The 20219-nt window shown below is 48.3% G+C and overlaps 1 protein-coding gene across 2 annotated transcripts in view; it reads right to left on the bottom strand.

Moving 5' to 3' along the window:
- Positions 1-20219, bottom strand: part of Mrgn1 (Mahogunin ring finger 1) — a 36462-nt gene that overhangs the window by 4662 nt on the left and 11581 nt on the right. The window contains exons 9-14 of one of the 2 annotated variants that reach the window (XM_050176678.3): positions 15094-15184; positions 13968-14046; positions 9966-10191; positions 7172-7255; positions 3663-3834; positions 547-884 (exon numbers count right to left, since the gene is read on the bottom strand). In XM_050176678.3, coding sequence (XP_050032635.1) covers positions 547-884; positions 3663-3834; positions 7172-7255; positions 9966-10191; positions 13968-14046; positions 15094-15184 — 990 coding nt within the window. The remainder of the gene's footprint in view (positions 1-546; positions 885-3662; positions 3835-7171; positions 7256-9965; positions 10192-13967; positions 14047-15093; positions 15185-20219) is intronic. The other variant, XM_055069594.2, reaches the window with a different exon arrangement.

Below are 20219 nucleotides of genomic sequence, written 5' to 3'. Positions count from 1 at the left end.
CCATGTTTACTCAAGTGCACATTGACTGACTGATTTGGAAGACTTGAGTGACTGGCTTGCCCGAGTGACCGACCAACTTTAGTTGATGGATTACTTTGACTCGCTGACTGCCTGTCTATCCAGAATGACTTCAACTTGACACATTACTTCTTTTGACTGAATTGACCGAGTGACTCCACTGACCAACTGATTAATTCATGGGGTTTAACCTGCCAAAGAAGCACAGGGGCCATGACACATGCTGTAGTGGAGGGCTCTTGATTTTTGACTACACGGGGTTCTCGTTAACACGCAGCCAATGCTCAATACACGAGCATTTTGGCATTGTTCCTCCACAGATTACAACTACCGTGAGCAGGTATTGAACCTATCAGCAGAGGGTACAGCAGCAGAGCGCACAGCAGCAGGGTGCTGTAGCCACTCGGCCACCATGGCAGGTTCAAATGGAGGGTAACTGTGAATCTATACTGAAGTTCTAAGCTTCCAGCCTCAGAGGTATGTGGAGGCCACTACTTGCCAAACGCTAACATAACTGGTCGCACTTGCCTCGAATGTGGTGGTCCCCGTGGGTGCCAGCGGCGTGGTGGCCTTCTTGACCTCCACCAGCTCGATGGGGCGCTCCTCTTCATGTACTGGGGAGCAACGATCGTCGAAGGCTCGCCGCCGGCGCAGCGCCATGGCGTCCGGCGAGTTCTTGGCACTGCTGCTGCCGCTCGACGGCGTCGGCACAACCGTTCCCGACGAGCTGTCGGCGCTGGGCGTCTCTGCTAGCGGTGTGTCTAAGCTGGTGTCGGTCCCTTGGTCGACCAGGAAGTGACCACCCTCCTGCACGGCTGGGTCTTCGGGGGTGTAGTAGTCAGAGTCCTCTGCTCCTGGCGAAGTGTCTGCAAGGAAAGCCCACGAAAATTCCTGACCCTCCATTCAGCCACAGCCTCCTGTGTGTTTACAATGTCTAATTAGAATGTTCTCGGACATTTTGAACTTGTTGACGGTAAAGCACGAACAATTTTTCCCTTTGTCTGCTGTTGCTCCTTCGCCTTAACTCCTATTACGAGTGGTGAAATGTGATGAAAGGAAGTTAATGTCGCCCTAACCGTGCCCCGTAATATGTGATCTACATATGGGAAAGTAATGCCCTCTTGATATGCAGTAATAATTTCCTGGAACTCCCTTCACAGCACATTTCAACTTTTCTGTTATATGAAATTTGACACAAGAAAATTCTTGCACATCTGCTGCGAACACGCGAGGACAGAGGTCCCTGCTCTTATAGCATGACATACTGTACAGCTTCCCGAGTTTTTTTAATAGTACTGTGTGACCGTCAACCGTGTGGCATAACGCTTTATAACGGTAAGAAGCGGCGAGATCACAGATAGTATGTGCAAGCCCGCAAAGCACTCTCCAGTGCAAGTACTGTTTGCAATCCTGTTGCCTTTAAGAGGATACACACACTGCCAGTGTTATCTGCGCGGTCTTGTTCACAAGAAAACTCGTGCGAAAACACATGTACGACCAAGACGTGTCATTTCAATGCACATTTAATTCTTTTTTTGCTATTTATGAAGCCTGCACATGTGCCAGACAAATAAGGTTTCTAAACGAGAACAAAGGCAATTTATCAGCATGTGCGATGGTAAAGTGTACCCCCATTCAAATAATATATATATATATATATATATATATATATATATATATAAACAGTACCTTGATTGGAAATACTTGTACAGTAAAATCTCGTTAAACCGTACCCGCTTAAACAGTAGTTTCGTTTTAAAAGTAGTAAAGTCAAATCCCCGACTCAGCGGCCATTGAACATAATGTGGTTTGTATCTGCATAAACCGTACTAGCTTATAACGTACGTAACGGTTAACACGCAGTGTTCCCACTTTTCGTCGCGCAAACACGGCGGTGCGTCGTCTCCATCGGGCGGCCCGGCAGAACAAAAAGCCTCAGAGATCGGAACAACGGCCTCCAAGCACCCTGTGCGTTTGCGCGTGAAGCCACATCAACATCAACATCATTTCGGAGCCGTGCCAGAGAGCGTTGTGGCATCGTGCAAGTGAGGACTCGCATCATTCTGAAGCTCGGAAAAAAAGGACGCCGGGTGCTCAGCATCGAAGAAAAATTAGACATTGTCCATTCCGTGCTATCGAAGGTGACACGAAGAAGTCGGCACTGGCACGTGACAGGGACCTGCTGTTGACTACGGTGTGTGGCATTTGGAATGCGAAGGAGTTGCTCAGCAGCGCTGCTGTGACCAAGAAGAGATGTCGGCTATGAGGTTTGACTTTTTGCCATTCTTGCCTCTGTTGTTGCCGAAGTGTCGACTAGTGACAGTGATGAGGACGACATGGAAAACGACAGCACGGCCGATTCAGGCCCGACAATGGCAGAAGCTGTGTGTCACATCAGCCTCATGAATCCAATCGTCGCGACGAGAACAGCACCCGGGAATGAAAAAGGCACCGCGGGACTTCTGCAAGCACTACAGCGTGCGTGCATGGAGAATACGTAACGCCAACGAGGAATCTGTCATGTGAGCATTTGTCAAGAAGAGAGGGCTGGCTGAAAAGCTGGCGCACAGCTTCAGTAAGTTTGCGGCCGCTGTCGTCGTGCTAGGCCGCCGTGGCATCAGACGAAAATAACACTTTTTTCGCACGAAGTGAATAAATACTGCAGGTCTTCTTCCCCTTTCATCGCACTCTCTCCGAGTTCTGTGCTCCGTTTTCGACAGGTAAGTGGGCGATCTCAAGCTATTTCGGTTAAACAGTACTACTGTTTAGTACGTACTTTTTCCGAGCTCCGGCCAACTGCGATTTAACGAGGTTTCACTGTAACTACATGGCCCGGTTGTTCGTGGTCTTACACAACAGGGCTTCACAGAAAACAAAGGCAGGGTGTGTATACACTGCAGATGCGAACCGCATAGCAGACGGACTTTAATGTAGCAGACGAAGGAGGGCTTTGACTATCACCTATCTCGCTACCGTTACGACTCTGGCATGCGACACTGCTGATGGTCACACAATAATGCCTGCTGAGCCAGCATGCTGCTGCCGAATTATACCTTTCTTTTCTCTCTCTCTTTTTTCCTCGTTTATTCGCTCGCTCCGCATCTCCTCTTCCTCCTCTGCATCGCCTTCGTCACACTCCCTCTGGCCGGCGCACCTTGCCAAGGAAGTGCGCTCGCTGCCTCGCTCGTCTGCGACATTTTCTGACAGCCCCATTATGACCGATATCCCATGTCACGCTGCTGCACTACAAGCAATGTGCATATACACCGAGTTCGATGGGAAGACAAATGGGAGTCGGAAAAGACCACATTATATTTGGTCCTGCACTACAAGCAGCTTCGTTATAAGTGGTCCGAGCTGTATAACGGGTAGAAATGGAGGTGGGCATGAAATACATAGGGCAGGTGACCAGTTGTCTATTAGAGTTACAGACTGGGTGCCAAGGGAAGGCAAGCACAGTCGGGGACATTCGTGGGCAAAGGATGGGGTCAGCCGGCGCGAGACGGGGGTAACTGGAGGTCGCAGGGAGAGGCCTTTGTCGGACTGCAGACATTACACGGCATGACAATTGCGATTTCAGCAAGAAATCTGCCAAAAGATACAAAGCATCCCGAAGTCATATCCCACAGTCTAACTGAGCTCACCTGTAGCCTTGTTCTCTTTGTCTGGCCTGGCCTGGCAAAGGTGTAGCGAGTGCGGCGTCGAAGCAGACACCTTTCCGTGCGCCGATGGTGAAGTCGCCGCCTGGCTCCGAGACTCGCCGCCTCCGTTTCCTTCGAGCAGCGAGCGTGTCTCCGCTGCTTCTGCCTCTCGACCCTGTAGAACAGACAGCCGTGCCTTCACCACACGTGACTTTGCAGTGAGACACTGTTTTATCAACTCGAACACTCAGCGATCATAATTTTTCTATTTTTTCGAGGAGGACCTTGCAATGTCAAAGGGAGTTTAAATGGCAACAGTGAATCATCACTAGATCGGGTGAAATCTTTTAAAAAATGACGCACACCTCCACAATACTGTGAAAATCAATGCGATAAAAAGCAATTTGTGGGCAGCTCGTTATTCAGCATGGTTCGAGGTTCTGTGAAGCATGGTATGTTACCAGATGGGCCAACACGTTTGTGTAGGACGAACGATTATGTGATACAAGCGTATTTGTGCAAACAATGGCATGGTGATTAGATGGTTCTGCACCAGTGATGAAACATTACTGCTTGGGGCGATGCCGAAGGTGGAACAGTGTCACATGGCATCTACACAACACTAGCTGCTAAGAGCAAAGAACCGGATATTGTAGGTTGATCTCAAACGGTGATGGAGTGCTACACAGTGTCTCAAAGTGCCAGCAGCCACAACGGATGAATAAGGATACTGGCACAGTCTCACTTTCATAGTCAACTCCAGTGTCACGCACTCGAAATTGCACCTCTAAAGCGTTGCCACAATGCATGAGGGGTGAACGCGAAACGCTCCTGCGGCCTCAACCACCACAAAATTTCAAGTAGACTGAAGCACAATGCCGATCAAGAGCCTGTAAACGAATTTTCTGTGCTGCTGCAGTTGTAAGAAATGTTCAACTCGCGTTTTGGCATGAAAATATCTGAGTAATGGCACTTTGAAAATAAACTGACTCTGGAGATGGTCCTGCTTCCTTCTCTTGCAAGAACCAACTTTTAGGGGCATTTGTCAACATCTGGCACTAGCGCTAAGATTTTATGCAAATCCCATACCTATTCAAACTAATCGATTCAAAATTTTTCAACACTAACTATCATCCACTCCAACTTCACTTCAAAGCAAAAAATTGACATTTGCACAAGCTTAGTTTCGGGGGTTGAAGTGAGTTGGTCACACACAAAGAAATTAAATTAAATTATCGGGTTTTACGTGCCAAAGCCACTTTCTGATTATGAGGCACGCCGTAGTGGAGGACTCCGGAAATTTCGACCACTTGGGGTTCTTTAACGTGCACCTAAATCTAAGCACACGGGTGTTTTCACATTTCGCCCCCATCGAAATGCGGCCGCTGTGGCCGATATTCGATCCCGCGACCTCGTGCTCAGTTGGCCACACACAAGCAGTGTTATTTTTCAGTTCCCGTGCTAAGCAACGAGATGGAAGCTTTTTTCCTATTTATGCTGTCAACAATGAAACAAAAATAAACCCACAGATGCTGCTGCCTTTCACCAAGTGGGAACCGATGCAGCTAGAATAGTTCACGACCACACAAAGAGCGTGACTGGCGATGCACGTCGCATACCATATATTCTCGCGTAACGAACGCACTCGCATAATAAATCCGCCTCCAACTTTACTGCTGAAAATTTGGACTTTCGTTTTCTGCCACACAACAATTGCACCCCCAACTTTGCTATTGTGCAGTCCCACGATCGAATGGCCATGCTGCAGCTTTTTGGAGAGACTAGAATCTTTTACTCTTGCTCGCATTTAAAAGCAAGCGCAGCTAATCTCGATGCCCGTCGTGCCACCTGAGAAATGCCAAGGTCACGTGCACGAAATTCTACAGCTATCTTATGTAGGCTGTACGTACATCCATGCTAGTGGCAAACATACCGTACAGGCACACCAGTAGAGGTGGTAGGTGTGATGACAAAGAAGCTGATGGCGACATCCTGACGAGAGAACGCTGGCAGCAAGCATGCAGTAAGAACAAGCTGCATGTTATCACGCTCGTTTGAAACCTGATGGAAAGAGCAGCTGCGATAACGCTCGGCCAGTTCTTACCGCATGCTTGTCACCAATGCTGGTGCAAAGGTACCTCACAGACGCGAGAGAGGGAAAACGCCGCAACTGGTTCTCCGCAACAGTAACTTTACGCAGTTTACGGACTATACTCAAGACGTAATAGGACAGCGTGTTTGCGTGTACAATGTGCTGACGGGCAGGGCGCACAGGGGAGTCCAAGTGTAGAAGGCGTGGCCAGCGCTTTGTCGGCATGGCGGGCATAATCAAGCGTAGTGTCGAATTCGCATGTCTGTCACTCGCTTTTCTGCCTGTCATTCGTTTCACTGTGCGCGATAGGTGCTAAGTCAAGTTATGCGCCTGCTGAGGGACAGGGAGTTTATCTGCTTACAAAACAGAAACACTGATCAGACACCGACAAACTTTGATATGCCAACAAGCAGCACAGCGCCGAAAAGCAGCACTCGAACGTGATGCTTGCAATAACGGCAGACAGCCTGAAGCAGCTGTGTGGATGAGGTGTTGTGGATCTACGATGTGGATGAAGTGGCCAGCGTCCTGGACAACAGGCCTGGTCGTTCCAATGGGAAGTGAAGTGAAGTAAAAAATGCTGCTACAGTTTTCAAAAGAAATACGTATACTTTACTGCTAAGGTAAGTTATCTGATGCATTTTTCAAATCATTACCATCTTACATTTCAATTTTTTCTGCTTCGAAAAAGTTCCCATAAAATTTATTCTGCATAATAAACGCACCCCCCAACTTTGCTTCGTTTTTTTGGGAAAGAAAGTGCATTCATTACGAGAGTATATACGTTATTCATGCAGCCAAGGACTACACAGTACTTCCCTGACGACTTTGTATGAGCCGACATTACATAACTGTAGCACAGAATGAGCTGAAGCATATCCAAACTCTTTCATAGCATGCTGTTGCAACCCATTCAAGCAGCATCGCACTGGCTCAAGCAAGCCAGAAAGAAGGAAAGGCTCACAGCATCCTAGTTGCCAGACTCTTCCTCCCACCCAATGAAAAGGTCTAATAGACAAGCTACAAACACACAGGTGTTGCAAAGATGGGGCTGTGCTGCCAGAGCATTATTTGTGGGCTCAAATAATTGCCAACAAACAATAGTGCTGATGACTTCCTTTGCAGGCAAGATTAACCGACACATCCAAGTTTCCAAAAGTCCCTTTGCAAACCTTCTTTAAAAGCAGTGAACAGCAAGGAAGAACAGAAGTGTCAATGGAGAGTCGTCTGCTCTTGATGCCTGTAGTATGCCTGTTCACGAACACATAGGCTGTCTATAGTTCTTGCAATGCTGCTGACTGGCTGGTTTGAGCACAAAACACACAGGGCACAAGAGATAAAGACGAACACTGACGGACGCAGACGAACACAGCCTCACAGCCATATTTAAAGCAAGTCTTTCACTGCCTTTCAAGCTCACCCGCAACTGTGTTCGCCTGTGTTCGTGGTGCGCCTGAATTCGTCTTCTCTCCTGTCTGACCAGCTTGCCCAACAAGAGGTTCTCCTGAAACAGGTAATTTATTTATTTACTCCGCAGTAAATAAACAACTTACGCATTACGATATGCTATCGCGTTTGAATGACCTTAAAGAGACACACTAAGTCAGTTTAAACCGATAAAGTATTCTTTCAAAACTCTAGTTTTGTTAATTTTCGGGTAAGAGGTTGATTGCTAGAAATAAAGAAAGGAGGCCAAAATCTAATTTTCTTTTTAATTTCGCACCAAAACATCAGTGCTGGTACGTACATCAGTGTGACAAGATAAATTAAGAAGTATTTTCACGTATTGGGGCGTTGGAGCTGTTGAAATTAATGATCTCGAAACTTGTTAATTTCAATTATCAGCTCCTTCAGGACACAATGTAGTCTATTTTTACTGACAAACAACTAACTAGGCACGAGCAGATGCTGCCAAGATCCACGGCGCAATGGTTCAGGAACTTCAAGGCGGCGGCACCACCCGTTTCGTCTTGGTGTCTCTTCTAGGACAAACTGGTGGGCTAGTCGGTTATCCATGCCTATTTGATCACAGCGCACAATAAATTTACAGGGACTGAAAGAGTAAAGACACCACACAATACTGCGGCACCACAGCAGTTTATGGTGTCTTTACTCTGTCAGTCCCTATCGATTTATTGTGCACTGTGACCAAATTAATCTTTTCTAGCTTTTAAGCTTCTTCTAACGGTAAAAGAGGCTTTTTTTTTGATGCACAGTACAAGGACAATTTACTAGGATGATTCATCTGATTTCCCTGTTTAGTGTCCTTATTCAGAAGCTACAATAGGGCATTGCGAGATTGTGTCAACGCACTCAACAGATGTGGACGAGAGAAAAGACGAGAGACATGAAGCCCATGAGCGTTTCATATTTGCTCTTGTTCGTGGCTAGTCAAGTGTGTTTACACGCTCGTAATGCCCAACCAACTCGCCCAACTAGGTATATTAACCTACCACCGTAGTCGAGGACTCTGGATGTTTTAGGCCATTTGGGCTCCTCTAACTAACAGCCAAAGCCAAATATATGTGAATTTTTGCAGTTAGGACCCATCGAAACGCAGCTGCAGCAGCTGGAAGCCAAACACGTGACATCGTGTTCAGCTGTAGAATGCCATAGCTGTTCAAGCCACTGCTGCTCATCAAAGGGCGAATTCTGTGAAAGACGAACAGCAGGGTGGCAAGACAATTCAAACAGCTGCATACATAATGGCCATGCACTTTTTTTTGCTTTTCATTACTAGGAAGAGAATACAGATCTGTAATTACAAGAGGACAATGTTTGCTACGGATAGACACTTACTGTGGCTTTTGTTTATCACACGTCCGTAGTCAAGCCCAAACCGTGCAACAGCGCCGTAGCCGTAGCTGCCCGTTCAACTCTCCCCTCTCAATGCCAAATCAATGCCATCAACACACTTTCTCTACTGCATTACATGCCAAAGCAGTGAAGTGTGCTATACCCACAACCTGCTTAGGTCAAGCAACCTACAAGGTTAGAAAGCTAGTCAGTTTTGAACAAAGAAAAGTGACAGCATACGTTTGCTCGCACATGAGAGAATGCACACACAAATAAAAAGAAACAAGGAAAGCAAGAGAAAAAGACTGTGGGGGCTGAGCCATTTAAGTTCCGCTTGTGTGGCGATCGCAGCACTGTTTCACCGCCGCCGCAGCCAACAGAGTGTTTCAGCCAAGTGTCTACGGTCCGCTCTGCTCAGACCGGCACGTGCTAGCAACTTTCACGCATCCGCTTAGTGGGGATGTTAGTGCACTAGCCCACGACGCTCATGCCGGCAGCGGAACGAAGCTCACTTGCTTCGCTCCACTTACAAAGCCGACTGATGCAGAGCACGAGAGCACATATACTTGGCTTCTTGGCCTTTTTGCAGGTGAGCTGAAGCCACGTCGCTCTCGTCTCGGCAAGACGTGCCTACCAAACGCAAAGTCTACGCTGCTCGATGCAGTTCCTCAGCGCGCGAAATCTAAGCAGAGGGGAGTGTAGGCGGCATTCAACTAAAACTTGCCTAGTGAGAAAACCTCATACCGCTATTGCAGGATTTAACAAAAGTGTCGACTTGCAACCCAGAGATTGGTTGAGACAGCCATCTTCACTTCTTTAGCCTTGCAAGCCCTATGCCCGAGTATGCTCGTCTGCTTGCCAATGTGCACCCCTGGCTGTGCTCAAGATAACTGATAAGCGTGAAACAACCGCAGACTTAATGGGCCATCTACTCAGTAGTTGGCTAAACCAAAATTTTATGGCAGGTCCTGTTTTTCAACTACAGATGGAGTGACGAACCTTGTCGACTGTTGATGTTGCTTGCGTCTCGTTTTCAGCCATGGCAGATAAGCATTTCTTTTTATGGATGCGAAAATCCCGGGAACTTCTTGTGAACTCCAATTCAGAGGACTTCGATGTTAATTACGCGGTGTCTTCACGAAACAGTGACGGCAACTCCGAAACCAATTACTGTTGCTATTTTATTAACACAAGTGGTTTTTTTTAGTACATTTTCAGATCTAGAAAGCTGTAAAACAGTCAGCGATATATTTCCAATAAATAGCATTTGAATTTAAAACCTGTTAATGCGTCACCGAGAGAGAAATCGAATTTGTTGCATTTTGGAAAAAACTACCGTCCCCTAAAGGGCGAGCACGTACAGCCTGTTACGAACACCACATAAACAGCAAGGCGACGCCGAAAGCAACGTAGCTCACCTTCCGACGACTAGCAGAGCCCTCTGATGACTCGGACAGCAGACGAACTTGCTCCGGCGCTGCACGGGAGGAACTCCGCCGGTGCCAGCGGACGTCCGGACCAAGCGGGGACACCGCGCGTCCCTTCTCGGGGTCCGACGAAACGACTGCTGCCACCACCACCTCTGGAGGAGCCACAGCTCCGGCGCTGTCCGTCTGCAACGACGAAGTGCTGCCTGAGCGCCGCCTGGAAAAACAGAATTACACCCAGTTAATCACATTTTAAAATAAAACCCTCTGCTGCATTTGCTGAGCAAAGTACAACCTGGATTTAGACATTGCGCAAGTAAGAACAGCTGACTTGAATGCGTAATTACATTTATTTACCGTATTTACTCGCATAATGATCGCACTTTTTTTTGTCAGAAAAATTGACGCAAAATCAGGGGTGCAATCATTACGTGGGTTAAATTTCCCGCAACAAGAAAAAAAGAAAACTTTTTTTCGTCCCGCATTTGCTGCGGGACACGAAAACAAAAATGGCGGCCGGTAGAGCAAGCCGAACGCGCCAAACGCGATTTTTTTTTTTCATCTCGTGAGTACATTACATGCATTGAAACAGTTTCTTCCGTATCAGTAATGAATAATAATGTTAATATCGGCAAGTTTGCAGCATCAACGTAGCCATGTCCACTTTGATGGGACAGAAACAGATGGGCGCGCTTAGCTGCCAGTGACATAGAAACACATGGCCGGCATGCTGCGGAAACAGCGGCATCTGTCTTCACTACTATCCTAATACAGCACGTTTCCGCTAAGGGTGGGCGAATATCTTAGCTGTGTTACAAGCGTAGGCGTATGAATAGGGTATACTTTTAACGTATCAGTGTAAACGTGGCTACTATCGTTGGCGCTCGCGATTTATTGCGTGCCCACGAGTGCAGATGAGAAGAATCGAAAGGCGCCTTTTTTTTGTTGTTGTTGACCAAAACCATTATAAAGCCTACACATAATAAAGGCAAGTTTGGTTGTACCTCTTTTTGTCATGGAAGTGCGGAAAGTGATGAAAGTAATGAAATTAGGCATCTACTTAAGAATGTTTGGTGCGTGCAGACCGCTTGGTTTGTCTTGAAGAGTCGTTCACGTAGCATTCGACGGATGGTAATCGCTATCAATATTAGCTAGACTTGGCTCACGACATATCGCTGCGCCAAGTTCAGGGTGCGATCATTACACGGGAAATATTAAAAAATTGAATTTTGACGACAAAATTCAGGGGTGCGATCATTACGCGAGGGCGATCATTATGCGAGTAAATACAGTACTTTCTATGTTGAGTGGCTTGATGCATGTCACGTCGTCTTCTCACATGTGCAAGGGGGGAGGGGTGTGCGCGATAGCATGATTAAGCATGCACGACTGCGGCTGCACATACACAGACCAGCACACCACAGTGTCGCAACGGAATACCCCGAAACAGCGGAAGAGGTAGCGCTTGCGCTTACCGACCTCCTCTGCGAGGTAGTTTTTAGCGACTCACAATCCGCAGTTCGCAACTACGCGCGGGGGCGCATTTCCTCCAAAGCTCTCCATATTCTAAGGAAAGCTGGTCGACAGCACTTCGATAACACCGCGATCATGTGGTTTCCAGCGCACGTCGCCACCCCCCACAATGAGGGCCCCCCCAACTTGAACGAGGTAGCACACCGCTCTGCGCGAGAACTGACTCGCCGCGCAGAATCGGAGACCGCCTCTTCGAGTTCGGAACTCCTGGTCCAAAACACGCGAGAACGCCTGGTCAGGTACAATGACATCACCAAGCACTACCAGCTAGGCAGGCGGTTGCTGCCCCCACCTCACCCTATGCTGAAACGTCGCCAAGCAGTCATCTGGTGACAATTGCAAACACAAACATTTCCCAGTCCGGTGCGGCTGCAGCACATTTTCCTCGCACAATACCAGACTGCTCTTTGCAAATTATGTCAGGAAACTAGAGCGACGCTGTCACACATGTTGTGGGAGTGTCGTGTTACATCAGCTACAATGGCAGTAGCTCCGGAGGCTCTTGCGTCGAAGTGGGCCGCCACTCTGCGCAGCTCCAACCTCAAGACACAAGAGTGGGCTGTCCAGCAAGCCCGAGAGGCGGTGACGAGGCAAGGCCTCGAAGTCCCCTCATGGGAGACCTGAGCCCGGGTCGTCAAATTTGCCGAATTCAAAATAAAGTTGTTTCCATCCATCCATCCACGTGCACTGTCTTCGCAGCCCCCCCCTCCCCCCCCTTCAACGGTGGAGGTCGAGTAATCTCGTTTCGGAGACGCATTGACTGGAGAGGCAGTAGAAGCCTTCGCTCCCCTCTCTTGATGCTCTTCATCAAGCCAGCATTGTGACGGTAAGTGCTTGCGGTCATTGAGTGAGATCTGTTCATGTCTGCCTGAGCGCACGTGGCACCATGCTTGTTAATTCAATTAATAAGCGAATGTATATTGCAATTTACGTCCCCAACAACACTACGAACCTTACTTTGTGTACTTGTGTGATACTTTGCTATCGCTATCAATGCTTCGCCTTTAAGTCAAAACTGCAACTTTGTTGTCGTTAAGGCAAATTTTTTTCCAATATCCCGATATTTAAGAAATTTTTCAGATCCCTTCCATGCAAAAAAGTAAATCGGTGACTGCATAAAACGTAGAATTTCGATATACCTAAACTTCAATATCACGAAGTGAAGTGCCCATCTTACACGACTCTGTTACATCCGAGGTTTAGCTGTAGTTCGATATATCGATAATTTGAAATACACAATACAGGTAAACCTGTATTAGCAGTGTGGACGCGAAAGTGTAGCAGGCTTTGCTTCGTACCGCCAATGCGCAGATATCGCCAACACAGCATGAAACAGTGCCTCTGGTTGGCGACCCTCAAATTCGACAAAACAATTTTTTTTCTCCTTCAAGTTTGCTTTTCCTGAATGCCCAGTAACGATGAGAATTTCGTGCCCCTTCTGCGCAAGAAAAATCCATCAGCGATGTAATTACTTGCATAAAAGGTCGAATTTCAACACACCATGCAATTCTGATATAATGAAATAAAGTAATGATTTTGCAGACTCCATCATATCGAAGTTCAACTGTATGTCTATGTGAAGCTTATTCAAACCTCTGCACAGTTTCCTGAACTCCATAGTGGGTTGAAATTAAAAATAAGGTATCCACCGCAAATGGCTTTACCGACAGAACAATGTTCAGCATGTCGAGCCTGAACTGCATTCACTAATCCCTACTACTTCCTCATCAGAATGGCCAGAACTACAGAATGTGAAGTTTGAGAAGGCGAAAAGACAACTGTGCACTTTTTGTGTGACTGCCCTCATTTCCTGGCCCTAAAAAAAAATCACGCCCGACAAGCTTGACAGCCATTCCCTTACGAAAAACTGAATTCTTGGACCCTGGTGCGAGCTGATGTCAGTACAAGTTGCTCTAAAAGTGCTGCTTGTGTTTTTCGAAGGCATCGGGACTGATTGGAAAACTACAGTTGCTGTAACACCCATTCACTGTGTTTGTGCAGACAAATTTTTCTCCGTATCTCCTCTTCTTGTCTCTTCATCTTGGCCCACGGACAAATGGATTTCAGATCCATTCCTCTCATGATAGAAGTATTAAAACATTGAAAATTTGTCTTTTTTTCATGATGACATATTTAATGATCGTTTTTAAGGATGTAAGATTTCTTTTTGTTTCCTATGGTATTTAATGTTTCGTGATCGTTCAACAAAAGTGCTTAAAAATCAAAAGGAACCAAGCTGTTCGTTTTGTGCGAAAAATGTTGCACAATGACAATGTGCACTGTTGAGCAGGCCACTTGGCTGTTGACAGGCACTATCATTAAATAAACCAAATGACACCCGCAGACAGTTAATATCATTGACCTCTTTGCCTTTCATCTCTCGTAATCTCCGTCTTCTTATGCCGACCTTGTTCCGAGGTGGCCTGACTCACAAAAAAACATCGAAAAGGCTGCCGCTACCTTCCACTCCTTCGAGGCTTGGCTGCTGCCGGCCCCTCGGGTGTTCCAGCTTCGGGTGGCAGGCCTACCGTCAGGTGCACTGAAGAAGATAAGCAAACAACGTTGAGAATGGACTAAAAGCACACATTTCGAGCTTCCAAACAACTCGGCATAAGAAACACAACCACAGCAACGCTTACAGCCAGAGAAAACTTGCATACTCTGACAAGACAAACGCACTTATGATTCCTCTCCCCTCACTTCAGTGCGCCAGCACAGTGAAGCGTCGTTACAACGAAATTGTGTCCCGTGCAGAAATAGGTTATTTGTATCCAATATTCATTATAAGAATACATTTTTGTTAGTTGATGATACTGCTGTGAAACATTTTAGGCTTACTTCATTGCATTCGACAGTTCATTATATGCTGATCGTTAAATCCACGTACGACTGTACTAGTTTGCACAGTGATTCTCGTAGGACACTCTACGCACCGCACCACTTATGGCAAGCACTCTGAAGAACTATTTGTGAGAGAATGGTGCCACCTCTGTGTGTGCCTTTGATTCAAGGCAGGCAGTAGTGCCCAGCAGAGCTTTGCCTCCGAGACTGCCAGTGCAACTTTAGTGAACAAACATATGTGACCCCGTTTGTCATGGGCAACTTCCAATTGTGAAACAGCTGTAATTTTTTCTGCAATTAGTGGCACGTTCTACTGGTAATTTGATAAGAAATACCAGGGGCGAATCACGCAAGCATCTTGCTTTCCGAAAGTTCGCTTTCGTGCTCGTATTTCGCCAGAGCAGCACTTTCGTCACTGTTCATCGGCACGGGGACAGGGGAGTGCGAATTCAACACTGCCTACCCGGTGACGTAGGAGGCGAAGTGAACATTCGGAAAGCGAGTTGCTTGCACGATTTCGTCCCAAAGCGCTTGTGTGGTAACTTAAAATGATAATGAACATGTATTACAGAAAGGACTTCAGTGTCGCCTCTTGTTTCTAAAACAAATGCTGTACGGATTCTCTAGGGCCAATTTGAAAGCCTAGACTAAACTAATCTTTTGCCTTTGGGGTTTCTTCAAAACACCTGACAACCAGCTACATGTTGCCTAAAGACAAAAGAAGCAAAATTAATCTAGCACTCACTTGCGGCGGCCGGTGCAGAGCTTACAACTGGTCCATTGAGGGCCTCCACCAGCGGCACAACTTCGTAACCTGGAGGAATGTCTTGGCAGGTCTGAAAGATGAATTGAAGCAGTCGGTGTACTGTCCCCAAAATAAAGGGAAAAAAAATAATTAAGAATTCTCACAGGTGTATGCCAATCCAATCCAAGACAGCGAAGATGTATGAAAGAGTGCTGACACTCTTTTGCAAGTCCTAGGGGTATGTCTTGCCACCCCCACCCCCCCCCTATATTTACTGAAGGCTTTGCAAATGTGTCAATATATCCGGTGCAATTTCTTCACTGTATCCGAGCCTTTTCAGATGCTTCACTATACCAAAGCTTAGTACAACATAGGCTACATTACACCTGACACATGTTTCTGCATGCTGCACTGGCTCTAACAAAACCCCGGCGTCTGGCAGCATGTTCCGACAGCCTGCCAGAACTGCTCTACTGGCTAGTCTTAGTGATAGCTCATTACTAATGTTGATGTCTGGCTATGTGTTCACACCAACGCCCATGTCACACGGCCACTTCATGGCTCTGACACAGGTGGCGCTGCTGGCTGCCATTTGTTTTTTTTTTTGTTTTTTTTTCTGTGCACCTAAATCTAAGTACTACACATGTTTTTGCATTTCAACCCCATCAGAATGCAAAGGTCACGGTCAGGAACCAAGCCCACCACCGAGGCAAGTAAACAATACTTCTCAACGCCCCATGTCCTTTCGATGAGAAACACGCTCATCAATTATGCACAACGATTCAATGAAACGCAATCTGCATCAATGACAGCCAATACCGCTGAATGCCGCACAGCCTCTCGCTGGCAAACCCACCTTTTAATGACGCATACTATTCCACCCAAAACAGAGAGTGAGGGTGCCTAGCGGTTACTCGAAATGATGCAGATCCCAGAACATGGCCTCCGAGATTATTGATGCACCGCAAGTGCCGCCCAATGTCGACGGTGAAGCCTAAGCACCTTGCTGGTTCTAAACATTCTGGGTTGTTGTGCCATTACCACCAGCCCGGATTCCGAATCTGCAAGATGCAAAATTATCCTTCGAGCGCCCAAATTCTCCCTTGAAAAGTCAAGATGCTGAGCCGTCAGGCAGCGGTGTCCTGCGGGAGAAGCATCGGCGAGCAACTTGTTCAGACGTGTCGCCAAGTGCCAGACAGCCCGGCGCCGTAGACACCCACTAGGTGACCTCCGGCCCTTGCCTGAAGGTCACCGCGCCCGCCACATTTGAACCAGGTGGCCAGCGCGGTCGCTGGTTGGACCTCTCGGACGACCGTCGAGTGCTCGCTTTGTATTGGGCCGTTTGGGTGACAATGGTTTTGGGGGGCTTATAAGCGGAGGCGCGCCGCCTGAAAAACCGGATCCGCCGACCCACCGGGAGCCAGTGCCGCTCTCGACTGGAGCGAGATGTGTCACGCGTTTTCGCCGGACGTTGCCGTGCGGGAACAGTCGCGTTTGCTGTGAGCTCTCGGCCCCAGTGCCGATCCCTTCATGTCCTGTATAATGACCTGTATATAGTGTATAAAGTCCCTTTTGTTATTCTCATCGACGCCTGGCTCGGAGTCTTCGCTACCAACGCTCTGTCACGAAACGGGTGACGAGCGCTACGGGACCACAAAGTCGTAATAGTGGTGCAGCGGTGCAAAGTCGTAACAGTGGATGGCAGCTACGGGATTGACCGGCATCAGCTACCTCGGCACGGTGAGTGCCTGAAGTTTACCTCAAACACCAGACTTTCTCTGACACAGGTTATAGTAGCTCAGGGAAGGATTTGGTGTTGCATTGTGTTAACCTTGTGTGTTTCAAGCCTAGTTAGAGTGTTTTGAAAACCAGGGGATGCTGAGGGGGTAAACAGGGCAGTGTGTGAAATACTTGCATATGTCTTACTAGTAGCATTATAGTAGCGTACGGCAGGTATATTCAAAAAGGGCAAACAGCAGGAGGACAGTGTGAACGATGGAGAAGTACAAGGTCAAGGAACTTCTCCAAATTTGTGAGGAGTTGGGCATTGAGTTGGGCTCAACTAAAAGAAAGAATGCGATCCTTGAGGTCATGAGGACTGGGGACGTAACGGCTGAGGAAGCCGCAGAGGCCTGGGCGGATATCAATGAACGTCGGGAAGAGGAGGAAAAGGAGGAAAGGAGAGAACGTCGTGAGCACGAGCTTAAAATGAAAGAGTTGGAGACCCGAAATAGCTCGCCGGCGCCTAGTCTAACTTCTAACGTTCCAAGAATACGCGATCAACTTCCACCCTTTGTCGTCGGAGAGGATATGGCCAAATACCTCGTGAAATTTGAGCACGTGTGCGAACGGAATAGCATTGAGCGATCCCTCTGGGCACAGAATCTGTTAGCCTTGCTTCCTGGGGAGGCATCAGACGTAATAACTTGCTTATCGAAAGAGGCGTTTGAAAGCTACAGTGATGTGAAGGAAGCGCTACTGCGGAAGTACAAATTGTCGCCCGAAGCTTTCCGGCAGAGGTTCCGGTATGCAAAAAAGGGCAGGGAGTCGAATGTTGACTTCGCGTTTCGTCTAAAAGCCGACCTGGTGGAATGGCTGAAGGGCGAAGAGGTTTACGACGACCGCGACAAAATCGTCGAATGCATCGCATTGGAGCAGTTTTACCGTTGCATTGATGAGGATGTCAGGCTCTGGCTGCAAGATAGGCTAAAGGAGGTTAAGCTAAACAAGGCAGCAGAGTTAGCGGAAGAGTATTACACCCGCCGCAGCTTGCACAGCAAGGCAGTGCGCGTAGAAAAAGCAGATAGGAGAGATGGGTTTTCCGGGGAGCCCGATGAACGGAAAGAAATCAGGCGTCGCGAGTTTCGGGAAGACGAGTCCCTTCCCAAAGAAACTGTAAGGGAAGGACAGAATGCATCTCAGAATGATGACGAGGGTCCGAAACAGCGAAACGATACGACGCGTTCTTTTGAAAAACGGAAACCGTTAACCTGCTACAATTGCAAAAAGCAAGGGCACATCGCTGCAAGCTGCCCAGAGAGAATTGCTTTTGCAACAATACAGGAAACTCACAAAAACATACGTCTATTGGAGCCCTATGTGCAGGAAATTAAGATAAACGGTAAGGAGTGCCGTGCACTTCGGGACTCTGCAGCAACTATGGACGTTGTTCACCCGTCTTTCGTCTCCTCGAGTGATTTTACGGGAGAGTGTGCTAGGATACGGCAAGTGGCCGAGGAGGAGAGTGTCTGTTTACCGATCGCTACGGTTATCATTGAAGGAGAGTTTGGGAAACTTAACACCGAAGCCGCTGTGTCAGCCGCCCTCCCGGAGCACTTTCCCTACCTCTTCTCAAATAGCTCGGAGCAGCTGCTGAAGGATCAGGGCGAATCGTTCTTTGCCGACGGGGCGTACATGGCCCTCACGCGATCCAAAGCGCGCCCGCTGTCGAGGGAACTTGACTTTGCGTCGGTGAGCGAACAGCGGTGCGGCACACGGACCGATCAAGGTAACTTGAGTGGCGAGCAGGCACGGGAGAGGCAGAGCTTGGAGGCTGGCCTGGGCGAGCATGTCCTGGAAGTGAGTGGGAGTGACGCGTGCAGTGCTAGCCGCGATATAGACGCGACGCCGCAATTAGGCGACGCGGGCTCCACACTCGCTCCGGTTTCCGCCAGCTGGCAGGAGCAGGCTGCAGTTGAAAGGGAAACTCTGATTCGCGAGCAACAGGAAGACTGTTCACTAGCCAATCTGAGGAAGAGCGTCAAACGGGGAGTGAAAAAAAAAAGAGGGTTTCATTTGGCAAGGAATCTGGCTTATTGTACCGCCGCTACACGGATAAGCAGGGTCGCAAATATAAGCAGCTTCGGATTCCGCGAAAATATCGCCGGGAAAAATGAATGACCTCATTTGCTTCCTCAGTAGTATGTTTTCGGTCCAAGTGATTTCAAGGGGACCATTCTATTTGTCATTATTATTGTTGATTATTAATTATTTCTGATATTTTGGTGTGTTGTTAGTTTGAAAACTGGTTGTTTGAGCCTTGTGTACTAGATCGTACACCTGCCTCTTGTTGCAGCGGGAGCAAAAAGGGGGATAGCAATTCAGTTAGGTTGATTTGGATTATAGCCTTGTCTGGTGTTTGACGGGAGACAGAGGGCACTTGTTCGTGTTGGGTGTTGCCTTTTGCCGGTCGGTTTTGCAAGCTGCAGAACGACCAACCAGGACCAGTGGCGAGAAGCAAGGGCTTAGGAACGACCCGAGCGGAGCTGGTCGAGGTGCCTTGGCGACAACGCGGTGAGCAGAGCTCCTGTCCTGGCGAGTCGGACCTGGGCACGTGAAGTTACCTGGCGTCCCGACACTGGACGTGAACTTGGACGAGCCTGACGAACGTGCGCGCCTGGCATCCGAGCCACGTGGAGGCAGCTCGTCTTCCCGGCGCCTTATCTGAGGGCGGGGATGCTGTTGTGCCATTACCACCAGCCCGGATTCCGAATCTGCAAGATGCAAAATTATCCTTCGAGCGCCCAAATTCTCCCTTGAAAAGTCAAGATGCTGAGCCGTCAGGCAGCGGTGTCCTGCGGGAGAAGCATCGGCGAGCAACGTGTTCAGACGTGTCGCCAAGTGCCAGACAGCCCGGCGCCGTAGACACCCACTAGGTGACCTCCGGCCCTTGCCTGAAGGTCACCGCGCCCGCCACATTTGAACCAGGTGGCCAGCGCGGTCGCTGGTTGGACCTCTTGGACGACCGTCGAGTGCTCGCTTTGTATTGGGCCGTTTGGGTGACAATGGTTTTGGGGGGCTTATAAGCGGAGGCGCGCCGCCTGAAAAACCGGATCCGCCGACCCACCGGGAGCCAGTGCCGCTCTCGACTGGAGCGAGATGTGTCACGCGTTTTCGCCGGACGTTGCCGTGCGGGAACAGTCGCGTTTGCTGTGAGCTCTCGGCCCCAGTGCCGATCCCTTCATGTCCTGTATAATGACCTGTATATAGTGTATAAAGTCCCTTTTGTTATTCTCATCGACGCCTGGCTCGGAGTCTTCGCTACCAACGCTCTGTCACGAAACGGGTGACGAGCGCTACGGGACCACAAAGTCGTAATAGTGGTGCAGCGGTGCAAAGTCGTAACA

Source organism: Dermacentor andersoni, chromosome 8 (genome assembly GCF_023375885.2).
Source record: "Dermacentor andersoni chromosome 8, qqDerAnde1_hic_scaffold, whole genome shotgun sequence".
In the NCBI taxonomy this organism is placed as follows: domain Eukaryota; kingdom Metazoa; phylum Arthropoda; class Arachnida; order Ixodida; family Ixodidae; genus Dermacentor; species Dermacentor andersoni.
This window is presented reverse-complemented; position numbering and strand designations above follow the sequence as displayed.